Here is a 27023-nt window from a genome sequence, read left to right on the forward strand (position 1 = left end):
CACATACCAAAGACTTATACCTACACCTGCCATCCAGCATCCATCTATTTTGCCCTGTTGCCATGGAAGTGACCACATGGATTTGTAATTAGGCCTGTAATGGAAGAATAGGGTCTTTTGGATATTTATCACACCCGTGTTTTTTTTTTTTTTTTTTTTTTTATAAGCATAGAGGGTGGAGAAGGAAAAGAAAAGGGGAAAGGAGAAGAGAAGAGATAGGTCACACACACACACACACACACACACACACACACACACACACACACACACACACACACACACACACACACACACACACACACACACACACACACACACACACCATCAACATCATCATCATCATCATTATCATCATCATCATCATTATCATCATCATCATTATCATCCTCATCATCATCATCATCATCATCATCATCATCATCATCATCATAACCAATATGTAATTTTTCTTGTGAATATTCTCATAGTGTGAAGAAGTAGGAAGGAAAAAGAAGGGATATTAGGAGAGAGGAGGGAGGAGGCAGTTGGGAGGAATAAGAGGAGAATAAGGCAGAAGAAGAAAAAAAATAGATGAAAAATGTCTGTGTATATAATGCACACACAGGTGCAGAGAGAGAATATACACATAGGGGAGAGAGAGAGATATGGTGGGTGCATAGCTAAAAGGTGTGAATAGTTTTGGTTGATCCCCTAACTTAAGTCAATTGCTGCCCTTCTTATGGAAGCTTTTACATGCCAGTAACTTAATCCACCAAGGATAAGAAGAGATGGAAGGTTGAGTGGAAAAAGGCATGTGTTGGCTCCATGACTTTGTAACTTGTCTACTATCCTTCATATCCAGTATGGCATCCTATCTCAATCAACTCACTTTTGTATTGCAGGAATTCAGTTGATAGGACTGAGTGGTGCATTAAGTGTAGTATCATCAAATATTGCAAAACCTAACACTTTCTTTGTTTACACTTGGTGGTGGGCAGTGCTTTAACTCGCTTTAATGAGTTACATGGCCACTCTGAATGTGTTGTGTCCAGAATGCACTATTCATGGAGTACCAATGAGAGATTTTCAGTGAGGACTAGTGTAATATTCTACCCTTTCAAGTATAAACATTAGTATAAACAGATTGCTACTGCCTCCCACACTGATAAAAGAACCACTCACTTAAACCGCAAAGCGCATTTTAAATTACCATATGTGTGTATTCATCACTGTTAAAAGACAAACTCACTTCAATAAAAGTGAATAGAAATAATCAACTCCTGGTGCTAATAGATGACATTTCAAGGCCTGCTTCATGGTCTGAGTGAGTGGAACTTTAAGTGGCAGCAGGAGGAGGGGTATCAAACCATGTTGGTGAAAAGCCATTTGCTGAGCTATTTCATATGCATCAGCTCTTAATTCAGAATTGATTAACCTTCCTTTTACCTTTTTGAAACTAGATTTATGATACACTGAAACATTATCTTCTGTCTTTGTGAGCAATTAGCATCTATGAAAAAAGTATGTTTCTTTAAGAATTGTAGACCAAAGAATGTAGACCTGTATGAGTTATTTTATAAGCTATATTTGTACATATTTTTCACTCCTCCAATAGACACCAGGACTTCGTGCATTCAATGGCAAGCTGGACCAAAAGTGCAAGTGGCTGAGGGACATGGGCAAGATAGAAGAGTTGGCCAATCTAGTGTCCGTGACCAAGGACATCTTTGATATTGACCGGGACATGATGTATTCCAACCTTCTCAAGGCTTATAGTAAGACTGATTCAGTTTTTGCTTATATTGACATAGTGTCACTTCAGTTTTTGCTTATATTGACATAGTGTCACTTGAATCAACATATATCCACTCCTTGGTTTGTAGAGTAGTTTTATAATACAAGGGAGTGTGACACAGGTGTGCATTGGGAGAAATTAAAGCAGAGATAGGGAATGTTAAAGTGAAAAATGTAAGTTTTTTTAATTTTATTTATTTATTTTTTATTTATTTATTTATTTATTTTTTTTCAAATTAAGAGAGTCACTAGCCAAGGGAAACAAAAAAGAGAAAAAAAAATCCCACTGAGGTGCCAGTAAATGGTGGTAAATAGATGTTTAACACAATTCTGATTACAGATAAATCATTTGCAGAATTTGAGAATAGCATGCAAAATAATGTAAATGTCTTTATATGATGATATGTTGAAAAAATTATCATAGACAAAAGTAGGGTGATTGTGTTCGAAAGGAATAAGTGAGTGTGAACTGGTTGGCTGTCAGGAATCATATAGAGCAAGAGCTGCATGTTCCTGAAATGTAATAATAGGATGATTGAAGAAAACGGAAATGATTTATGAATTCAAGTACCTTTTCTTTTTTTATCAGCATGAAAGTTAAGACAAGAGATATAGAGTATATAAGTGGCTGAATTTATACAGTATGTGATAAAAAAAAAATGGACTGTAAGCCTGAAAGCAGAGAAGGGAATAGTTATACCAACAATTAAGTGGCATTTTTCTCCTGTTAGCATCTTCAGCTTCACTTACATACATTTTCTTTACAAAATTTTCGTTATACCATCTCTCCATGTTCCTTAGCACTTCTTCCACCACTCTATAATTTACACCACTTGGACAGGCACTCATACTTCTCTCATACATACATCCATTGCTTTCACCCTCCTGTCTTGTTACTCAACATACCTCTCCCAGATAACTCTTTTTCACACCACTAACTCATTTGTTGTGCTCTTCTATGTCCAGGTCTCTGATTCATATTTCAATGTTGGTAGGAGAATAATACTCCTTAAACTTGTCTTTATATCCATAGACACATTTTTCCTTTTTATGACCACTGGAAGTGATCCCATGATTGTCCTACATTTCACAACCTTCTCTCTTACCTCTCCATCCATCTCACCATGTTTATCTAGCACTGTTCCCTAGCACTTACACTCACTCACTTCCTTTCTCCAGCTCCCCCATTACCACCTCACACCTTCCTACAGCTGGCATATTCATCCTATAAGATATCCTAAAGTCACACATCTCCACTTCTCTCCTTCCAAACACCATCATCTTGTTTCACCCAGTATTCAACTTCAGTTTTTGTTTTGCACACTGTTGAACTGATCCAGCACTGTGAAGTTTCTTCTTACTTTCTGCAGCAAGATGGAGTCATCATCAAACAGATAAGCTACTGTAGCCTATCCCACCCCTTTCTCTTTCAGCCTTGCACCAACATTCTTTCCTCATTCTTATCTCTCTTCCAGAATTTTCCCTAAGTTTTCTCTGCCATCCCACATACACTTACAGCCTTGTAAAAACCCTTAATTCCTTCCAAGACATGTCCTAAACCATAAACTTTAATAATATCCTGAAGGGCTTCTTGATCCACCCTGTGCAATACTCATACTTTTTCCAAGTCCATGAATGAATGCTGCATACAACTTCTCATCCTTTCCTAAGTACTCTTATATTATAATTTTGATTGCAAAATCTGATCCACACTACCATTTCCTTTTCAAAAACTTCTATTCCTTACTGAACTTCACCTGATTCATTCACATCAGGTAGTCATTCAAGACTCCCACAAACTCTTTCTGACACACTAAGTAGACTTTATCCCCCTGCAGTTATTACAATTGTTCCTACAACTTTTTATCTTTCTGTAGAGGTACAATGACTGCCTTTCTCTACTCATCAGGTACTTATCCTTGCCTCCATACCAGTTCACATCTTAGAAACATCCAATCTACTGCTCTTTCACCTCCATACTTTAACATTTCTGCAGTTATTCTATCAATGCTTGCAGATTTGACAATTTATCCCAGCTATTACTTTTCTGTCTCCTCCATATCAATTCCTCTCTCCATAGCCGCTTGTTCTCCCCTGCTTTTATATTCATGCTAGATATTGCTTCACCCACTGTCTTCTCAGTCATTAACAATCAAAATGCTTATCCCATATCCTCTTTTTCTTTCTCCCCTATCTTGCAAAACATTTTTCTCATTGATTTTTTTTCACTTTGCTTTCTACCTAACTTTTCATCTACTTTCCTCATACTTTCTCATGAGTTTCATCACTTTCTTATTCCACAACCTGTATTATTTTTTCTCCATTCTAATTTCCTTTGGTATATTTTTATTGCAACATTTTCTTATATTCTATCTTCTTGTATCTTCTCTTCTATGGCTATCTTGATCTCAGCTGTCCACCATTCATTTCCCTTACTCATATCCCCAAGTTTTCTATGCCCTACCATACACAGCTGTTATTGTAGCCATTACATTATTGAATACTTGGAACACCTCCTTTACATTTGACATATCCCTGTCACCCCAGTTTCCCTAATTTATGACATTATTCATAAAGAAATATAACCATGGAAATACATGCTCAGTTCAACACCTTTTTTCTTAACAGTGAAGAAAAATGACCCAGATAAGGCTCTTGGAGTGTGGACCAACATGCAGGAAGACAACTACCAACCCTCAGACAACTTCCTTATTGAGCTAGGCCAGTTCCTGCAGGCCAGTGGTCGAAAGGTACCTTTTGCCATACCCCAGCAGGAAGCTGCACCCAAGAGTGAGGCCACACCTAAAAGTGAAGCCATACCCCAGAAAGAAGCCACACCTCAGCCAGCCATCAGTGTGTCAGAGTCCACACCTCTTGAACAGTTTCGACAAGCTCTAAAGAAGAATGATTGGACTGCTGCTCTGGATCTCAAAAAACAGTGAGTCTATAAATATTACTTGAGGTAATGTACTACCATTGCTATACAGTAATTATGTATTTCACACACCTCTCTACAGTTCACAGAGGCAGTGACTTCTCATACAGTCACCCTTAATTCCAAAGCCTTAATTCCAAAGCCTTGCCAGATGAACAGTTTTGTCAGTCCAGTTCTTGTACAGTCTTTGGTCTGGTATCACAGAGCAACAGTAATGGGGAATTTCTGAGAACTGGTTATCACCAGGTGGCAGGACTGAGCATCACCTTGTAAGCAATTTCAATTGTTTTTTATAAAGTCATTCTACATACATATCAATGTATTAAGCACAAAGCTTTGATTTCCAAATTACCCTCCCACAGCTTCTATCCTTCTCTCAGTAACTTCATCTCGAGTTTCCTCTCTGATTGTTCTATTGCTGCTGTGGTAGACAGTCACTGTTCACCTAAGTCTATTAACAGTAGTGTTCCTCAGGATGCTTTCCTGTCATCTGCTTTTCCTATTATTTATCAATGATATTTCAAGTCAAACTTTGTGCCCTATTCACTCTTACACTAATGATTTTTTTTTTTTTTTTATGTAGGAAGGACACTGGCCAAGGGCAACAAAAATCTAATAAAAAAAATGCCCACTGAAATGCCAGTCCCATAAAAGGGTCAAAGCAGTGGTCAAAAATTAGTGGATAAGTGTCTTTAAACCTCCCTCTTGAAGGAATTCAAATCATAGGAAGGTGGAAATACAGAAGCAGGCAGGGAGTTCCAGAGTTTACCAGAGAAAGGGATGAATGATTGAGAATACTGGTTAACTCTTGTGTTTGAGAGGTGGACAGAATAGGGGTGAGAGAAAGAAGAAAGTCTTGTGCAGCGAGGCCCCGGAAGGAGGGGAGGCATGCAGTTAGCAAGATCAGAAGAGCAGTTAGCATGAAAATAGCGGTAGCAGACAGCTAGATATGCAACATTGCGGTGGTGAGAGAGAGGCTGAAGACAGTCAGTTAGAGGAGAGGAGTTCATGAGACGAAAAGCTTTTGATTCAACCCTGTCTAGAAGAGCAGTATGAGTGGAACCCCCCCAGACATGTGAAGCATACTCCATACATGGACGGATAAGGCCCTTGTACAGAGTTAGCAGCTGGGGGGGTGAGAAAACTGGCGGAGACGTCTCAGAACACCTAACTTCATAGAAGCTGTTTTAGCTAGAGATGAGAAGTGAAGTTTCCAGTTCAGATTATAAGTAAAGGACAGACTGAGGATGTTCAGTGTAGAAGAGGGGGAAAGTTGAGTGTCATTGAAGAAGAGGGGATAGTTGGCTGGAAGGTTGTGTCGAGTTGATAGGTGGAGGAATTGAGTTTTTGAGGCATTCAACAATACCAAGTTTGCTCTGCCCCAATCAGAAATTTTAGAAAGATCAGAATTCAGGCGTTCTGTAGCTTCCCTGCATGATATGTTTACCTCCTGAAGGGTTGGACGTCTATGAAAAGACGTGGAAAAGTGCAGGGGGGTATCATCAGCATAGGAGTGGATAGGACAAGAAGTTTGGTTAGAAGATCATTAATGAATAATAAGAAGAGAGTGGGTGACAGGACAGAACCCTGAGGAACACCACTGTTAATAGATTTAGGAGAAGAACAGTGACCGTCTACCACAGCAGCAATAGAGCGGTCAGAAAGGAAACTTGAGATGAAGTTACAGAGAGAAGGATAGAAACCGTAGGAGGGTAGTTTGGAAATCAAAGCTTTGTGCCAGACTCTATCAAAAGCTTTTGATATGTTCAAGGCAACAGCAAAAGTTTCACCAAAATCTCTAAAAGAGGATGACCAAGACTCAGTAAGGAAAGCCAGAAGATCACCAGTAGAGTGGCCTTGACGGAACCCATACTGGTGATCAGATAGAAGTTTGTGAAGTGATAGATGTTTAAGAATCTTCCTGTTGAGGATAGATTCAAAAACTTTAGATAGGTAGGAAATTAAAGCAATAGGACAGTAGTTTGAGGGATTAGAACGGTCACCCTTTTTAGGAACAGGTTGAATGTAGGCAAACTTCCAGCAAGAAGGAAAGGTAGATGTTGACAGACAGAGCTGAAAGAGTTTGACTAGGCAAGGTGCAAGTACGGAGGCACAGTTTCGGAGAACAATAGGAGGGACCCCATCAGGTCCATAAGCCTTCCTAGGGTTTAGGCCAGCGAGGGCATGGAAAACATCATTGCAAAGAATTTTAATAGGTGGCATGAAGTAGTCAGAGGGTGGAGGAGAGGGAGGAACAAGCCCAGAATCGTCCAAGGTAGAGTTTTTAGCAAAGGTTTGAGCAAAGAGTTCAGCTTTAGAAATAGATGTGATAGCAGTGGTGCCATCTGGTTGAAGTAGAGGAGGGAAAGAAGAAGAAGCAAAGTTATTGGAGATATTTTTGGCTAGATGCTAGAAGTCACGAAGGGAGTTAGATCTTGAAAGGTTTTGACATTTTCTGTTAATGAAGGAGTTTTTAGCTAGTTGGAGAACAGACTTGGCATGGTTCTAGGCAGAAATATAAAGTGCATGGGATTCTGGTGATGGAAGGCTTAAGTACCTTTTGTGGGCCACCTCTCTATCATGTATAGCACGAGAACAAGCTGTGTTAAACCAAGGTTTAAAAGGTTTAGGACGAGAAAAAGAGTGAGGAATGTATGCCTCCATGCCAGACACTATCACCTCTGTTATGCGCTCAGCACACAAAGACCGGTCTCTGACATGGAAGCAGTAGTCATTCCAAGGAAAATCAGCAAAATACCTCCTCAGGTTACCCCAACTAGCAGAGGCAAAACACCAGAGGCACCTTCGCTTAGGAGGATCCTGAGGAGGGATTGGAGTGATAGGACAAGATAAGGATATGAGATTGTGATCCGAGGAGCCCAACGGAGAAGAAAGGGTGACAGCACAAGCAGAAGGATTAGAAGTCAGGAAAAGGTCAAGAATGTTGGGCGTATCTCCAAGACAGTCAGGAATACGAGTATGGTGTTGCACCAATTGCTCTAGGTCATGGAGGATACCAAAGTTGTAGGCTAGTTCACCAGGATGGTCAGTGAAGGGAGAGGAAAGCCAAAGCTGGTGGTGAACATTGAAGTCTCCAAGAATGGAGATCTCTGCAAAAGGGAAGAGGGTCGGAATGTACTCCACTTTGGAAGTTAAGTAGTCAAAGAATTTCTTATAGTCAGAGGAGTTAGGAGAGAGGTATACAGCACAGATAAATTTAGTATGAGAGTGACTCTGTAGTCGTAGCCAGATGGTGGAAAACTTGGAAGATTCAAGAGCGTGGGCACGAGAGCAGGTTAAGTCATTGCACACATAAACGCAGCATCCAGCTTTGGATCAAAAATGAGGATAGAGAAAGTAGGAGGGAACAGAAAAAGGGCTACTGTCAGTTGCCTCAGACACCTGAGTTTCAGTGAGGAAAAGAAGATGAGGTTTAGAAGAGGAGAGGTGGTGTTCTACAGATTGAAAGTTGGATCTTAGACCGCAAATGTTGCAGAAGTTAATGAAGAAAAAGTTGAGGGGGGTGTCAAGACACTTAGGGTCGTCGACAGAAAGGCAGTCCAACCTGGGGACATTTATGGTCCCCTCCCCAGATGGTGACTCCGAGGCTGGTGTAGGAGTCGCCATGATGATTTTAAAATTTTTGAGTGAAGGGTGTGTGTGTTATTAGGTGCTTGTAGTTTTGTGTGGAGGAAGAGAGTTATCTTTAAAGGGCAGGCTGTGACTGCCCCCTTGTGTTATGAGACACAAAGGGAAACGTTCAGTGAGGTCACAGCTGGGTTTAATGATAAGTTCACAGCACCCCCTGAGCAATGCTTTAGACCTCACTGGGAGTAATTATTGTTTCAGCAGGTGTCTACTGCCTCCTCCACACTTTTCCATGTCTTTCCATAAACATCCAGCCCTTTAGGAAGTAAACAGATCATGCAGAAAAGCCACAGAATGCCTGATTTCTGATCTCTCTAAAATTTCTGATTGGGCAGAGCAAACTTAGTATTTTCATTGCCTCAAAACACTGTAATTCCTCCATCTATCAGCTTGACACAACCCTCCAGATAACTATCCCCTCTTTTTCATTGACACTCAACTGTCCCCCTCTTCTACACTGAACATCCTTGGCCTGTCCTTTACTTATAATCTAAACTGGAAACTTCACATCTCATCTCTTGCTAAAACAGCTTCTGTGAAGTTAATCATTCTGAGCTGTCTCCACCAGTTTTTCTCACTCCCCCAGCTGCTAATTGTATAGGGGCTTTATGCATCCATGTATGAAGTATGCTTCACATGTATACAGGGTTCCATTCATAACACTCTTCTAGACAGGGTGGAATCAAAAGCTTTTCATCTTATCAACTCCTCTCCTCTAACTGACTGTCTTCAGCCTCTTTCTCATCACCACAATGTTGCATCTGTTTCTATCTTCTACCTCTATTTTCACAGTAACTGCTCTTTTGATCTTGCTAACTGCATTCCCCCCTTCCTTCCTTGGCTTTGCTACACAAGACTTTCTTCTTTCTCTCATCCCTGTTTTGTCACCCCTCTTTAATGCAAGAATTAACCAGTATTCTCAGTCATTCATCCATTTCTCTGGTAAATTCTGGAACTCCTTGTCTGCTTCTGTATTTCCACCTTCCTGTAACTTGAACTCTACCAAAAGAGAGGTTTCAAGACACTTATCCTCCATTATTTGATTTTTCTATTTGGAATTCTCTACAGGACCTGGCATTAAGTGGGCATTTTTTGTTGCCCTTGGTCAGTAGCCTTCTTGTATAAAGAAAAGCATATTAAAAAAAAAAATGTACACTATTCCACCATGGAAAAATAACGAGAACACTTAAAGACAAACTTCACTATAATTAAATCCCAGTGTTGTGCACCAGATCAGGACTTCCTGCTGTTGTCAGATGCATTTCTGTCACTGCTGACACACTTATTGCACATAGCCTTCTAGCCACATGATCATTATTTTCTTATACATGAATATGAAATGAATAAACATTTTTTCATACAGAATCATATATATCACCACATCCTTTCTTATTGCAACTTGCCAAGTTTAATGATCCACCCAAAGCTTGTTCTATGCTACTCAGGATCATCTACAGTACACTTGTGGTTCTTATCCTCATCAGTGTCATCTAGATGATCATCACTGTCAGTCATATGCATTGTCAACAAATTCACTGTCATCTTCACTAAGCATTAAAAACTGAATGGTTACCAAACCACTATGAGAGTAGTTACATCCTATATCATCTTCTAGAGGAATGTCGCCAGACACTCCCAGGAAAATAATTGTTGTCAGTACAAGACAAGTTAAATGGAAAAAGAAAAAAATGAAAAGTCATGTAATCTTAGAAGCCTATTTAGATACCCTACAGTTATTGGAAACAACAAAATATTTTAGAAGGTGGTTCAGCACTACAACAACATTCCTTACTTCACTATTAAAAATTAAAGTTACAGTAAAAACATGTGAATAATCTGGCTGTGGCATGATATAATTTAAAGTATTATTGATACAGCAAACAAGTGACATTCATTTTTGTTTCTTGCAAAGGTGAATATAACTCAAGTAGCTATCCAATTTCTCTCTGAATGTAACATTTCTTATGATGAAATAACTTCTATAGACTTATTAATTATATGAGATGTATTATATGATATGAACATAGTATTTACAAATGCTGCTGTTGCAAAAACACTGAAACACCCTCCTCTGATGCCCAGTATAAGGATTGACCAACAAACTAATGCATGCAATAGGCTGGGCAAGGCTTGGAGTACTTGTTGTGCATTTTCTGTAAAGTTTCATGAAGGAATAACTATTATATTATATTTTCAGAGTTATTGCTGTAAATATACAGTAGCATGCAAGATGCTGTTACTAAACATTTCACACTATTAGAGCATGAACCTTCTGCCTCCTTCACCTGTGGGAAAAATGTGTGAGGTCATCACCTCACCTGACTCAGTGGGTTGGAGCTGTGGCTACATTAACACAATAGTGTTATGTCATTAGTTCAGTTGGCTTTTTAGCTAAATAGGGATTAAGGATTATCTTTCAGATTATTACCAAAATGAGGTAGTGCAGGAACTGGCCAACACAACTGAATTGTTGGCAAAGTGAAGCTGATGTCTTACATGTTAAATAGATAGCAAAATATTTATTGTTATTAAAACTTACTAAATTAATAATAGTAATAGTAATAATAATAATAATAATGATAATAATAATAATAATAATAATAATGATTATTATTATTATTATTATTATTATTATTATTATTATTATTATTATTATTATTATTATTATTATTATTAAAATTATAATACAAGTTTCAAGAGCTACCAACAAACTAAAGAAAGAAAAAATAGCTGAAACAGAGCAAGAGAGAGAGAGAGAGAGAGAGAGAGAGAGAGAGAGACCACAGGCCGCTATGCCTGACGTGAAAAGAGGGGTTGGGCTGCAAGCAGGTGAGAACCAAGTATCCTTTGGGGCAGAAGGGAGTAGTGTGGATGACTCACACTATACCCACCTAAATCTCTCTATCAGTAACAAAATAATAGGAAGAATGACAATAATGACAGCATTAAAGGAATTTTCAAATGAGTTAATCAGTTAATTAATATTATTTTTATTATTAACTATGATAATAATGATAATAATAATAGTAATTATTACTACTACTACTACCACCACCACCACCACCACCACTATTACTTCTTCTTCTTCTTCTTCTTCTTCTTCTTCTTCTTCTTCTTCTTCTTCTTCTTCTTCTTCTTCTTCTTCTTCTTCTTCTTCTTCTTCTTCTTCTTCTTCTTCTTCTTCTTCTTCTTCTTCTTCTTCTTCTATTAGTACTACTACTACTACTACTACTGCTTCTGCTACTACTACTACTACTATTATTATTATTATTATTATTATTATTATTATTATTATTATTATTATTATTATTATTATTGTTATTATTATTACTATTATTATTACTAAATTACTATGACTATTATCAACATAATTATTATCAATGAAAACACCTGGTATGAAAGAACACATGTGCCCATGTTTCTGTATGTGTGTGTGTGTGTGTGTGTGTGTGTGTGTGTGTGTGATAATAATAATAATAATAATGATAATAATAATAATATTCATTTTATTATTATTAATATTATAATTATTATTATTATTTTTTTTTTTATTTATTTATTTTTTATTATTATTATTATTATTATTATTATTGTTATTATTATTGTGTGTGTATGTGTGTGTGTGTGTCATTCACCTTTCATCTAGGGTCATCCGCTGGTCAGCCAACCAGCTGTTAGCCTACGGAAAGAGCTCAGAGCTCATAGTGACCAGTCTTTGGGCAGGTATGAGACCATTCACACACCACACACACAGACAGTGAGGCCACAACCCCTTGAGTTACTTCCCATACCTACTTGTTGCTCGGTGAACAGGGGCTATACATTAGGAAGCTTGCCCCTTTCTTTGCCTCATGCACATGTGTGTGTGTGTGTGTGTGTGTGTGTGTGTGTGTGTATGTGTGTGTGTGTGTGTGTGTGTTTGTGTGTGTGTGTGTTTACCTAGTTACCTAGTTGTATTGTTCAGGGCATGAGCCAAAGCTCATTTTTTCCTGTCTCCATAATCATATTTATCCAATTTCTCTTTAAACATGTGTACACTACTTGCCACAACCACCTCTTCCTTCAGATCATTCCAGATTTCAATAGTTTGATATGGAAAGCTGTACCAATCCTTTAAACCTCTTCAATTTGTTTGACTATTTCTTTTCCTTCCTCCTCCACTTCTGCTATAATTTTCATTACCCCTTTTCACTTCTTCTTTCTCTCTAGTTATTTTCATCAGTAAGTTCTTCTTGACCCCAACACACATCTTTCTCTGTCTCTCACAAATTTACGTTTTTTCCTTTATTATTTTAATCACTTCCTTTTCCATAGGTATTATTATTGTGTTCCTGTTGCTGTTGCCTTATTATCTCCTTCATGTCCACCTTCTGTTGTTCTCTCTCTTCTTTCCAACTTTTGATTTCCTTTGTCACTAACTCTTTCACTTCTCCAACCCTAACCTTTTTGTCATGCACAGTTTTCTTTAATTCTTCACTCTTTTCTTTAAGTGTCTTGATTTCTCCACAGTACTTCTTTTTTTAAGTCCACTATTTTTGCCACCTCTTCTCTTGTTTCTTTGTTTTCTTTTTCTCATTCCATCTTCTTCATCTGTATTTTATCCCTGGATATCTTTTTTACATTATCACCACCCTTCTCTCTTCCTTCCATGCTTTTATCATTGCTGCTAAGCTACATATTTCTTCTCATATTTTCACGTTCTTTTCTTCAATTTTCTATGTTCATTTATTTGTATGTGCTACACTGACATTCTCTTCCTTAAATCCTTCAAAAACATAGGGATTTGTGCTGAACACTGTCTTTCCTGGTTGATGTCATTGCCAATGTTTGCCTCAGCATCACACTCCCATTTCACCCTTTTGGTCACTTCACCTTCCTCTGTGTCCACACCTCACACAAATCCCTATTTTGAAGACAGGATTCAAAGCTTGGCCCCCCATACACAATCACACCTAAGCAGATCTCTGGAGCTGTTGTTGATGTGTCCAATCAGCTGGGTAGCTGGGTTGATGTGTGTGTGTTGTGGCCACATGTGAGAACAAAAATTTCACACCAAATTCACCTGACTCACAGTGGCGGCTCGTGACTGTTACTGATGGGGGGGCTGTCTCACATTCAGACAAATAAAATCTTAAATGCTTTTATTGTTATTGTTTAACATACCATTGATTGATAGATTATAAAGATAGAGAGATAATTATTTAATTCTTTAGGTCTTATCCTAACAGTAAATGCTTGATTTCCTTAGTGCTGGCTTAGGCTATTTGAAAAGGAAGTCCATTCTCCTGTTCCTGTTTTGTGCAAACAGATCAATAACTTTTTCTTAACTTCTTAACTTCACATCCACAAAGCCATGTTTTCCTTTGGTACCAATCACAATTAAAACTGCAAATATACTTCTTGTTGTGGCTTAATCCTTCTTGCACAATTTTAATGTCTGGTAATGGGCAATCTGCTTGTTTAATTGCTACCTTCTCTTGAAGTGTTAACTGTGAAAAATTGAGTTCTTTCAATGCAGAAACCGTCTTTGCTTCTTGTGCCATTTTGCAAAATACTGCTAGGCCTACTTGGGAAAAGAAAAAAAATACTATCTTATACGATGTTTCTGTGATTTTACACCATCTTTGATAATCAAGATTAAGCACAAGCCATCACTGATCAATAATATTTTAAAATCATCCCTGACAAATTGAAAAACACGATCGAAAACAAGACCGACGCAAGAACACTCACCTAACCACAACAACGGCCGAGACAAGACTGCACTGGATGCAGTCCACACTCGCCATTCTGCCCGGGAAGCCTCCCCACCCCATTTCTCCCCGCTTTCCTATCATTAAATAGTAAATAATTTCCGTACTTCCTCATTGTTTTGCAGTATTTTTTTTTTTTTTTTTTTCATATAAACATATGAGAATTGGTGTTTTCATGTGAATGATAGTCAAACATAAATAAATTAACATTATTTTCGTGAATCCTAGAAATCCACTGGGGGGCTGTAGTCTCGCAGTCCCTATTGACGAGCCGCCACTGCTGACTCAGCAAGGAGAAAGGAGCAGATTCTCTCTCTCTCTCTCTCTCTCTCTCTCTCTCTCTCTCTCTCTCTCTCTCTCTCTCTCTCTCTCTCTCTCTCTCTCTCTCTCTCTCTCTCTCTCTCTCTCCATTTAAATATGTAAATTGATAGATAGACAGCCACTGCTGACTCAGCAAGGAGAAAGGAGCAGATTCTCTCTCTCTCTCTCTCTCTCTCTCTCTCTCTCTCTCTCTCTCTCTCTCTCTCTCTCTCTCTCTCTCTCTCTCTCTCTCTCTCTCTCTCTCATTCTCTCTCTCTCTCTCTCTCTCTCTCTCTCTCTCTCTCTCTCTCTCTCTCTCTCTCTCTCTCTCTCTCTCTCTCTCTCTCTCTCTCTCTCTCTCTCTCTCTCTCTCTCTCTCTCTCTCTCCTCTCTCCATTTAAATATGTAAATTGATAGATAGATAGACAGACAGATAGATTTACACACACACACACACACACACACACACACACACACACACACACACACACACGGACATGGAAACAGTGTATCTTCAGCCACTCTGCCCAAAATCCTTCTTGTGTTTAGGTCAGGTGTGATGAGCAAGATGTTTTGATAATATCCACACACAGATGCACACATACACATACTGTGCGTCTGTGTGTGTGTGTGACAGAGAGAGGGGGGGGTATGCGAAGATTCATGCCCAAAAAAGTGTGAAATAATTAGTTAATCCTCTTGCTGCTTCCATCACCACCACTACCGCCACCACCTGTATCATCTTCATCACATTTGCTAACACGACTACTATCATTGTCATTTTATCACTTTTTGGTGTAAAATTAAAAAAAAATGGGGAGGGAGTCACTACCTTAAAATGTTTAAATTTTAATGAGTGGCAGGAGGGAGAGGTCACACTGATATTTTCATACTGTGGAGGATGAAGAGGAGGAGAAGAAAGGAAGAAGGAGAGTGAGGAGGAGGAGGAGAAGGAGGAAAGGTAATGAGGAAGAGGAAGAGAAAGTGGAGGAGGAAGAGGGGGAATGAGAAGGGGGAGGAAAACAAGAAGAAGAAGCAAAACACACACACACACACACACACACACACACACACACACACACACACACACACACACACACACACACACACACACACACACACACACACACACACACACACACACACACACACACCCACATATTATTTATCAGATTACCTATTTAAACAGAGAGAGAGAGAGAGTGTATGGGAGGGACACTCTGATCATGGAAAGGGACATGGCATGGACCAGGTAGGGGAGGTCAAGTGGGTAGAGTCTCAAGGCTTAGTTTTTGAGAGGGTTGAACCAATTGCAGGAAGACAAAAGCCTTCACTAGGTAGGAGGTGACAGGTGTTGCTACTGAGTAATTATATAGCACAAGAGTGGCAGAGTTTACTGCTGGGGTCTCTACATATTGTTACAATACTGCCAGTAGAACTTAAACCTGCCTGGCTGCCACTGACACTACTTACTGTCTGTCAGGCACTCATCAGGATTTATTGGCCATTTTCACATTCAACTTACCAATCATTCATGTGAGTCCTGTGACCAGGGGCCTTGTGAGTTATATGGAGTTTGTCCTGGAGACAGAAAGGTGGATGGAGCTGGACTCGCATAGTTTATTCTCCTGGCAGGCACATTACACAGTCACAGCACAGTTTCTAGCTCCCTAACATAACGGTCACTCATACAGCACACTAGCAGACTAGCTACCATGTCCTCAGGCAGGTACAGGACACAACACTGCCCTCACAGGTGCAGAACAAAGGCACAGACAGGAGGAAGAGCAGCACATGTCTTCTCAAGACTGAATCCTGGTGGGAACTGCCTGCTGGCTGGCATCACCACGCCCAGCACCACGACCCACACCAACTCTCCCTCCAAATCTCACTAACGGGGAGCTTCGCATGCACACACAGAGCGTCCACACATTCAAACATGCACCTTCACACTTATACACACTACCCCACAGGGCATTTTCATAGCAGTGTATACGTGGTGTCCTGAAAGGAAAGTCTTATTTTCAGAAATGGAAGATCAAATCATTCTAAGTCAAATAATCTATGGTCAAATGTCTTTAATGGTATGGTTTAGAAATTACAGGACATTTAGATATGAATGCACATTAAGGCAAGTTGCTGCACATGGGTCGTCCCACAACAGCCAGTTGGTTGGTGTTGCCATATGGCTTTCATTATTTTTATTTGCTATAATGATGCAGAGTGTTCTTGAATTCAATTATATCTGTATTTTTGAAAACTTTGATACATAATCAAGTAACATCCTCATGGTGCCAGTGCCTTCTCCTCCACCTCCCCTTCGCCAATTCTTACTGGGTTCATATTAAATTTATTGCAACTTCTAACCCATGGTGTTAAAAGCATTTGACCATAAAATATTTCTGACTTAGAATGACTTGATCTTTCATATCTGAGAATATGTGACTTTCCTCCTGGGACTTCCAGTATATATCATTGGCACTGTGGTGGTCAAATGCAATGATTGTTCACTGGGTTTATAAAGTTCTTTATTTCCAATATTTGATATATTATGGGTTTTTTATGTCAAGGATTTACAATAACTCTCTCTCTCTCTCTCTCTCTCTCTCTCTCTCTCTCTCTCTCTCTCTCTCTCTCTCTCTCTCTCTCTCTCTCTCTCTCTCTCCTCTCTCTCTCTCTCTCTCTCTCTCTCTCTCTCTCTCTCTCTCTCTCTCTCTCTCTCTCTCTCTCTCTCTCTCTCTCTCTCTCAGTCATGACTGTGGACTCTGTGGTCAGAGAGTTCTTCTATTTCTTGTTTTTACATGCAGTTACTACATTTATTTGTCTCTTTTTCTGTGTGCCTCTCACTACATGTTCATTCATTGCTTTCCATCCTGATGAATTTTTCAGTATATGTGTTTTCATTTACCTTTTATGTGTGCAGCTAATTGCTGTCTTTTGTATGCAATGTATATTGTACATTATACATCTTTTCAGGGTAGAAGAGTCTGGGGGCCATCTGACTATTACAGCATGCTCAGACCTGGTGGAGGGGCTGATCAAAGCAGGCAAGCTGAATGAGGCAACAAACACCGTGTTGGCAATGGTGTCGGCAGATACTCACCCAAATCCACGAGTTTTCAAGTTTCTTTTGTTAACATTGGCGGGGACAGGCCAAGTGGAACCCATCCAAGCCCTGGAGCGGTACATCACTGACCACAGTTTGAAGCGGCGCCTCAACTACGACAACTTGCTATGCACAGCCTACATTACTGCTGGCCGGAGTGAGGAGGTGCTGGATGACCTGCTCAAGACCGTGAAGGACGTTCCAGACACAAAGCTTGAGGAATTAGCACAAAACTTTCCCAGAGGTGGAATCTTGGGCATTTTGGAGAAGCACCCAAACCACTTAACACAAGGTGTGTATGCTTGAAGAAGTAATTCACAAACAGAAGTATTGCAGAGCCTTGTTTTATTTTAATTTCTTCATATAATCTTTCAGTTCAATGTCATTATATGCATTTATTTTATAATGAAGAGATTTAAGTTGGAGATGAGGAGAATGGAGTTGGAAGAGGCAAGAGAAGCTAAGAGATTGGAGGCTGAGAAGGAGAGAGAATTGAGAAGGCTTGAATTGGAAGCTGAGGAAAGAAGATAAAAGGCTGAGGAGGTTAGGCAAGCCAACAGGCTCGAGGCTGAGAAGGAAAAGGAAATGAGGTTACTTGAAGCTTAGGAGAAGGCAAGACTACTTGATGCTGAAAATGAGAAGGAGAGAATGTATGAGAAGAAAGAGGCTGAAAACAACAGAATATTTGAGTTTGAGAAGACTCCTCACCTCATGGCTTGAGGAGAGGAGGAGTGAAGGAGGATACAGTAGAGAGCCAGATGGTGTGGAGTTTGAAGTTAATACCGGAGTTTGATGAAAAGAAAGCAATGGAATGGTTCAGGAAATTTGAGAAGAAGGCCTCAGAGTTTGATTGGCTTTAGGAGAGAAGGAATGGCCTTGTTGCTAAAGTAAATTTCTAGTTTAGCAACAAACTTCATATGGAGGATGAAACTATTATTTTCTCATACGTTTTAATGCATTTTTTAAGTAATCCACTATCACTTTCTGTTGCAAGTGACTCTGTTGTCATTTTACCTCCCCCTACCATAAGGAACAGAGGGAATATATTATAAAGTGTTGCACAGCCCTATTTCCTGTTTTTCTGCTAAAATAGAGCCAAATAATACCTCTTATCACTAAAAATAAATAGGGAGCTTTATATTTCTGCCCGAAACCATACCAAGTCTGTTCTCCATCTAGCCAAAAATTCCTTTATTAATAGAAAGTGGCAAAATTTTTCATGATCTAACTCCCCTTTTGACCTCTGGCACCTAGCCAAAAACATCTTCAATAACTTTGCCTCTTCATCTTTCCCTCCTTTATTTCAACCTGATGGCACTATTGTTATCACATCTATCTCTAAAGCTGAACTCTTCACACCAAACCTTTGCTAAAAACCTTACCTTGCATGATTCAGGGCTTGTTCCTCACTCTCTTCCACCCTCTGATTACCTTGTGCTACCTATTAAAATTCTTCACAATGATGTTTTCCATGTCCTTGCTGGTCTAAACTCTCGGAAGGCTTGTGGACCTGATGGGGTACCTCCTATTGTTCTCCGAAACTGCACCTACATGCTTGCATCTTGCCTAGTCAAACTCTTTCAACTCTGTCTGTCAACAGCTACCTTTCCTTCTTGCTGGAAGTTTGCCTACATTCAGCCTGTTCCTAAGAAGGGTGACCACTCTAATCCCCCAAACTACCATGCTATTGCTTTAATTTCCTGCGTATCTAAAATTTTTTAATCTATCCTCAACAGTTTTTCTCACCCCCCAGCTGCTAACTCTGTACAAGGGCCTTATCTGTCGATGTATGGATTATGCTTCACATGTCTGGGGGGGGGGGTTCCGCTCATACTGCTCTTCTAGACAGGGTGGAATCAAAAGCTTTTTCGTCTCATCAACTCCTCTCCTCTAACTGACTGACTTCAGCCTCTCTCTCACCCGCCGCAATGTTGCATCTCTAGCTGTCTTCTACCACTATTTTAATGCAAACTGCTCTTCTGATCTTGCTAACTGCATGCCTCCCCTCCTCCCGCGGCCTCGCTGCACAAGACTTTCTTCTTTCTCTCACCCCTATTCTGTCCACCTCTCTGATGCAAGAGTTAACCAGTATTCTCATTCATTTATCCCTTTCTCTGGTAAACTCTGGAACTCCCTGCCTGCTTCTGTATTTCCACCTTTCTATGACTTGAATTCCTTCAAGAGGGGGTTTTCAAGACACTTATCCATCAATTTTTGACCACTGCTTTGACCCTTTTATGGGACTGCCATTTCAGTGGGCATTTTTTTTTTTTTTTTTTTTTTTTTTTTTTTTTTTTTTTTTTTTTTTTTTTTGGGGTGGGGGATTTTTGTTACCCTTGGCCAGTGTCCTTCCTACATAAAAAAAAAATAAATAAAAAGGAATATTCTTAAACATCTATCACTTCACAGCCCTCTATTTGATCGCCAGTATGGGTTCCATCAAGGCTGCCCTAATGGTGATCTTCTGGCTTTCCTTACTGAGTCTTGGTCATCTTTTAGAGATTTTGTTGAAACTTTTGCTGTTGCCTTAGACATATCAAAAGCTTTTCATAGAGTCTAGCATAAAGCTTTGATTTCCAAACTACCCTCCTATGGCTTCTATCCTTCTCTCTGTAACCTCGTCTCAAACATCTGACCGTTTTATTGCTGCTGTGGTAGACAGTCACTGTTCTTCTCCTAAATCTACTAAAGGTGGTGTTCCTCAGGATTCTGCCCTGTCTCCCACTCTCTTCCTATTATTTATCAATGATCTAAACCAAACTTCTTGTCCTATCCACTCCTACACTGATGATACCACCCTGCACTTTTCCACATCTTTTCATAGACATCCAACCCTTCAGGAAGTAAATAGTTCATGCAGGGAAGCCACAGAATGCCTGACTTCTGACCTCTCTAAAATTCCTGATTGCGTCAGAGCAAACTTATTATTGATGAATGCCTCAAAACTCAATTCCTCCACCTATCATTTCGACACAACCTTCCAGACAACTATCCCCTTCTCTTCAACAACACTCAACTGTCCCCCTCTTCTACACTGAACGTCCTTAGTTTGTCCTTTACTTATAATCTAAACTAAAAACTTTACATCTTATCTCTAGCTAAAACAGCTTCTATGAAGTTAGGTATTTTGAGATCTCTGCCAGTTTTTCTCACCCTTCCACCTGCTAACTCTGTACAGGGGCCTTATCCATCCATGTATGGAGAATGCTTCACGTGTCTAGGAGAGTTCCACTCATACCACTCTTCTAGACAGGGTGGAATTAAAAACTTTTCGTCTCATCAACTCCTTTCCTCTAACTGACTGTCTTCAGCCTCTTCCTCATTGCCACAATGTTGCATCTCTTGCTGTCTTCTACCACTATTTTCAAGCTAACTACATGCCTCCCCTCATCCTTGCAGCCTCCCTGCACGAGATTCTTCTTTCTCTCACCTCTTTTCTGTCCACCTCTCTAATACAAGAGTTAACGTGTTAACCATTATTCTCAATCATTCATCCCTTTCTCTGGTAAACTCTTGAACTCCCTGCCAGCTTTTGTATTTTCACCTTCCTATGACTTGAATTCCTTCAAGAGGGAAGTTTCAAGACCCTTATCCTTCAGTTTGGACCACTGCTTTGGACCCTATTTGTGGACTGGCATCTCAATGGGCTTTTTTTTTTTTTTTTTTTTTTTTTTTTTGCCAGTGCCTCACCTACATATAAAAAAAAAAAGGTAAAAAAACTGCTGCTGCTGCTCTTGTTGTGAGGGGTGTCATGTTCTTGATCTTGCTGCTAGTGACCTAACCTATTCTATCTAAACATAACCTAATCTAACTAAAAGCTAACTTAACTAAACCAGTTAATATGAAAGCCAAAAGAAAGCCAATAATTTTTTTGAAATCTCTGACAGCGTTATTATTAGTTTGTGACACATATTTGTGGGGTTCAAAATGCTCAGCACAAGGAGATCTTGCCAGTGAGACAAGTCATGAAAGTAGAAGTGTCTGTGGTGAAACCAAAATAATACCATTGCTAATAAGTTGAGGTCTATGATAGGATGCCAGTGGAAGATCTAGAGGATTATGAGGAGTTTAAGGCTGACATTCTGAGAGCCTATGAGCTATGTTTCGAGACTTATAGGCTGTGCTTGCTACCTTGAGGAGACTTTTGAGAAATGGATTGCTAGCTAACAGGCCACTTCCTACCCTGAGTTAAAGGAGCTCTTGGTAGTGGAGGAATTTGTTAATGTGGCTGAGAAGGAGCTTGTACTGCTGCTCTGAGAGAAAAGGTTAAATCCTAAAGAAGGCAGCTACTTGGACTGACATTTGTTGGCCCATTGTCATGTATTTCACCAGGGGGGTGCAGGAGTTAAGGGGGCTGAAGAGAAATGGTCAGAAGGCAGTGGTAGTGTTGGCCTCACAGGAAATCCCCATTACAGTGTTGGATTTGGTAACAAGTCTCTGCCAGGGAATTCATATAACTTCAGACCTTCTTTCGATCTGAAAAGGAGGACAATGGGAATATGGTGCATAGTAACCCTAAGTTCAATAACCAGCCTACCTGTTACAACTTCAGAGCTATGGAGTACTTACAGTTTAACTGCCCAAAGCTGGTTACAGCTTCAAACCCTAAGCCTCCTCAGAAACCTATAGCTTTGCTTGTCTGGCTTGACCAGGATAAGGAGGAGGAAGCCTTTGGATCTAAGTATAGCCCAGCTGGAGAAAAGACAGGGAAGGTTGCTTCTGTGTTGAATGTCAGTACCACACCTGAGTATGTAAGGCCTGGTTTGGATTGGTGTCACCTCTTTTTGTGCCAGGACACTGTGGAGATTGCTGGGGTGGAGTACCCTGTCACCATGCTGCATGATATGGCAGCCCATCAATCTCTGTGCAGGAATATTATTGGGAGGAAGGTAGCCTCCAGGAAGGCAGTATTGTATAGGGGCATCAATGAAGGTGAAGCTAGCTTGTCCACTAGAGGCACAGGTGACTGTAGTGGAGGACCTGCCAGTGTCAGGTGTTGACTTCCTTTTAGGGAATGACCTGGCAGGTGGGAGAGTTTGGGTATAACCCCTATCTGTGGACCCAGTCTCTGATGTGGAGGCTGATGGGATGTCTGACTCATTTAATGTTATCACCCGCTTCATGGCCTTTTGTAGTTCTTGGGGTCGATTGCAATAAGGCAGGGCCACCAAGAAAGGAGTGCAGAGTGGATGTACATGCTGGAATGGGGGCAGAGTGCCCAGAGGACTGTTCCACTGCTGACAAGGGTTGGGGTGAGAAAGAGTCAGGCTAGTTTTTTGAGTCATGGTGCTGGGCTGACTGCAGTAAGGCAGAGCCACCACTGGAAGCACATGACTCGGTTGGGGGTGTTACTGAGGGTGAGGTTGGAGAGTTGGGTTTGGACGGTCTATATGCTTGTTTACCCCACTCGGCAGAGCACTCTGGAGATGGCACTCAGGTAGAGTTGTCACTTGGCTTGGAGGTTGTGGGTGCTGGTATTCAGTCTGGACCCCAGCCTGATGTGTTGAGTATGTTGGGGGTCACTGCTGAGTGTTGGGAGGCTCCCAATTCTGCAGGAGAGATTGGAGTTTCCTCCCATGCAGTGTCCTAGAGGCAGGGAACAGGATGTTCCCTTGCTGGGTTTAGACCTGATGGGTGATGGCCCATGCAGTGACCACCTGTTAGCTGCTGGACTGGTGGTTAGATATCTGGGGAGGAGAGTGCTTCCCCCAGACCAGTAAGTGGCCCCAGTTCATGCTGTAGGTACCAGAGGGGGACAAGGGTTTGCCTCTGCTGCCTGACCCTGTAGTTCCAAAGGACCTTAATGAGGTTAAGCCTGGTGAATTGAGTAAGGAGCAACAGAGGGATAGGGAGTTGGCCCCATATTTTGCCAAGGTGGGTGAGGGTAGTGGAGAGGTGGAGGGTCAGAAAGTGTTTGTATTGCTGAATAAGATTTTTTATCATCAGTGGAGAGAAGTGGATGGGAGTGAGTTACTCCAAATTATAGTGCCTTCTAAGTTTAGAGATGCACTCTTCATGTGCTACTGGCACATGAAGGCCCAATGGTAGGGCATCTTGGAATTAGGAAAAACAGTGGAGAGACTGCGAAGAAATTTTTAGTGGCCTAGCATGGCTGGTAAAGTTGTTACTATACCTAAGTGCTGCCACACTTGTCAGTTGGTGGGCAAGCCAAATCAAATACTGCTAGTGGCGCCTCTTCACCCCATTCCAGTTGTTGCCCCTCTCTTCACCTGGGTTCTTATTGATGTAATGGATCCTCTTCCCCCTTCTAGAGCAGACTATAAATACCTGCTTACTGTGATGGATGTCACAACAAGGTATCTTGAACCCATACCTCTTAGGGGCACCCATTCTGAGGTTGTGTTTGAAAAATGGCACACACACACACACACACACACACACACACACACACACACACACACACACACACACACACACACACACACACACACACACACACACACACACACACATGCACCAAGACATGACTTCAGAGCTTGTGACAACCACAGCCAAGTTAGGAGTCTTGTTGAAACTTGAAAGAGAGAGAGAGAGACAGAGAGAGAGAGAGAGAGATACAAACAGGGTCCACCTCACATGGAAGACTCATGATAAATGCATAACTTTCTTGTGGTGACATTTGGAACTTTGTTGGGTTTGGCCTGTCATTGAGAGCATCAGAGCCTGTTTTAAGCCTGCCTGGAGGGACCCAAGCATTTGCCTGTAGAAGGGAAGATTCAGGAACACCCCTTGGATTCAGAGGAACCCCCCTTTATGTATAAGCAAGATTGAAACCCATTTCTTTACTCATTTTGGACTGCCTTCCAAGGTATAGTCAGACCAATGGGCCAATTTCACTTTGAAATTGTTTGCTCAAACCATGACTAAGTGGAGGGATTAGGCAAGCCTTCTCCAATGCCTACTTCTTCAGTCACAAGGGGCCTTGGAGAGGCATCATTAAACCTTGAAAATCATGTTGAGGGTCTTTTGCTTAGACCATAATAAGGGTTGGGGCAAGACAATTCCGTATGTGATGTGTGCAAGAGGCACAGCAAACTCGCCAAATCAGCTAGTTTTCAGAAATTGCATGCGTGGCCCCTTAGATGTGGTTTGGGACACCTGGTGTCATCTCAGGTCAAGCCCACTGGAATCCGTGTTGGGAGTGGTAATGCGTACCCAGGAACATCTGCTGAAAGCCCTTGAGGTGGTTCAGTTGCACCTGGGCCAGGCTCAGAGGAATACAAAGATGTACTATGACTGGAAGGCCAAGTACTGGAGTTTTGCTCCCAGGGATGAGGTGCTGGTGTTGCTCCTGGTCCAAGGACAGGCACCAGGTGTGAGTTATAGTAGTCCCTATGTAGTGGAGAGGCAAGTGCACTGGTTGGATGGTGTTGTGCTAATTCTGTTCAGCAGAAGCAGACACAGCTTTACCATGTTAATATGTTGAAGCCTTATTACCGTAAGAATAGTCAGCAAGGCTCTTTAGTTTCAGTGGTGGAAGAGGCACTTTTAGTTTTGTTTTTGGGAAGTGATGGAGAAAAACCTGATAATTTTGGCCCCAAGCCAATTGTGTCCACAGAGTAATGGGAGCAGAAGTGCTCAGCTCCTTGAGGAAAAGTTGAGTCACTTGGATTCAGGGTGCCAGCATGTGTTAGACCATTTGAAAAAATACTCCTTGGTCTTCAGCCATGTTCCGGGGAGGATGACACTGGTTGAGCATGATATTAATGAAGGGAATGCCACCCCTGTCAAGCTAGCTCTCTATCAAATGAACTCTCAAACAGCAGCTGCTGGAGGAGGAAGAGTTGAAGTACATGCTAGATAATGGTCTTATGAAGCAGACCTATAGTGAATGGAGTTCACTTGTCAGCCTCCAGCTTAACCCTGATGGCCAGGTCAGGTTTTGTATCAATTTCAGAAAGATGAACTCCCTGTCTAAGGTTGACACTTATTTCATGCCTAGAGGGGATGACTCTGTGGACCAAATTGGGGCAGCCATATTTATAACAAAAATTTATCTCATAGAGGGATACTGGCAGGTCTATATTGACGATGTAGTGATCTGTGACACAAACTGGCATGACGATCTTAATAACATGGAGGCACTGTTTACACGACTGCAGGAGGCTGGCTTAGTTGTCAACCTTGATAAGTGCAACTTTGTTAAGGCCCGAGTCCAGTACTTAGGATATATGGTGGAGGGGAGGCATGCAGATCAGAAGGGCAGTTAGCTTTTTTTTTTTAGGAGGGACACTGACCAAAGGCAACAAAAATGTAATAAAAAAAAAAGCCCACTGAGATGCCAATCCCCAAATAGGGTCTGAAACAGTAGTAATAAATTGAAGGATAAGTGTCTTGAAACCTCACTCTTGAAGGAGTTTAAGTCATAGTAAGTGGAAATACAGAAGCAAGCAGGGAGTTCCAGAGTCTACCAGAGAAAGGGGTGAATGATTGAGAATACTGGATAACTCTTGCATTAGAGAGGTGGAGAGAATATGGGTGAGAGAAAGAAGGTCATGTGCAGTGAGGCCACGGGAGGAGGCGAGGCATGCAGTTAGCAAGATAAGAAGAGCAGATAGTATGAAAATAGTGGTAGAAGACAGCTAGAGATGCAACATTGCAGCAGTGAGAAAGAGGCTGAAGACAGTCAGTTAGAGGAGCGGAGTTGATGAGACAATGAGCTTTTGATACCACCCTATCTAGAACAGCTGTTTGAGTGAAACCCCCTCAGACATGTGAAACATACTCCATACATGGGTGGATAAGGCCCTTGTACAGAGTTAGCAGCTGGGGGTGTGAGAAAAAACTGGCAAAGATGTCTCAGAATGCCCAACTTCATAGAAGCTGTTTTAGCTAGAGATGAGATGTGAAGTTTCCAGTTTATATTATAAGAAAAGGACAGGCCAAGGATGTTCAATGTAGAAGAAGGGGACAGTTGAGTGTTATTGAAGAAGAGGGAATAGTTGTCTGGAAGGTTGTGTCGAGTTGATAGATGGAGGAATGTTTTTGAGGCATTGAACAATACCAAGTTTGCTCTGCCCCAATGTGAAATTATAGAGAGATCAGAAGTCAGGCATTCTGTGGCTTCCCTGTGTGAACTGTTTACTTCCTGAAGGGTTGGACGTCTATGAAAAGACGTGGAAAAGTGCAGGGTGGTATCATCAACATAGCAGTGGATAGGACAATAAGTTTGGTTTAGATCATTGATGAATAATAGGAAGAGAGTGGTTAACAGGACAGAACCCTTAGGAACACCACTGTTAATAGATTTAAGAGAAGAACAGTGACCATCTACCACAGCAGCAATAGAATGGTCAGAAAGGAAACTTGAGATGAAGTTACAGAGAGAAGGATAGAAGCCATAGGAGGGTAGTTTGGAAATCAAAGCTTTGTGCCAGATTCTGTCAAAAGCTTTTGATATGTCTAAGGCAACAGCAAAAGTTTCACCAAAATCTCTAAAAGAGGATGACCAAGACTTGGTAAGGAAAGCCAGATCACCAGTAGAGTG

The 27023-nt window shown here is 40.9% G+C and overlaps 1 protein-coding gene across 1 annotated transcript in view; it reads left to right on the forward strand.

Annotated features, from left to right (window-relative positions):
* The window catches only part of LOC135115229 (leucine-rich PPR motif-containing protein, mitochondrial-like), a 146683-nt gene that overhangs the window by 112805 nt on the left and 6855 nt on the right, over nt 1-27023 (forward strand). Inside the window, exons 18-20 of the mRNA XM_064031769.1 lie at nt 1595-1754; nt 4402-4711; nt 17386-17807. Coding sequence (XP_063887839.1) covers nt 1595-1754; nt 4402-4711; nt 17386-17807 — 892 coding nt within the window. The remainder of the gene's footprint in view (nt 1-1594; nt 1755-4401; nt 4712-17385; nt 17808-27023) is intronic.

The sequence above is a fragment of the Scylla paramamosain genome, chromosome 29 (genome assembly GCF_035594125.1).
Source record: "Scylla paramamosain isolate STU-SP2022 chromosome 29, ASM3559412v1, whole genome shotgun sequence".
NCBI classification, from domain to species: Eukaryota; Metazoa; Arthropoda; class Malacostraca; order Decapoda; family Portunidae; genus Scylla; species Scylla paramamosain.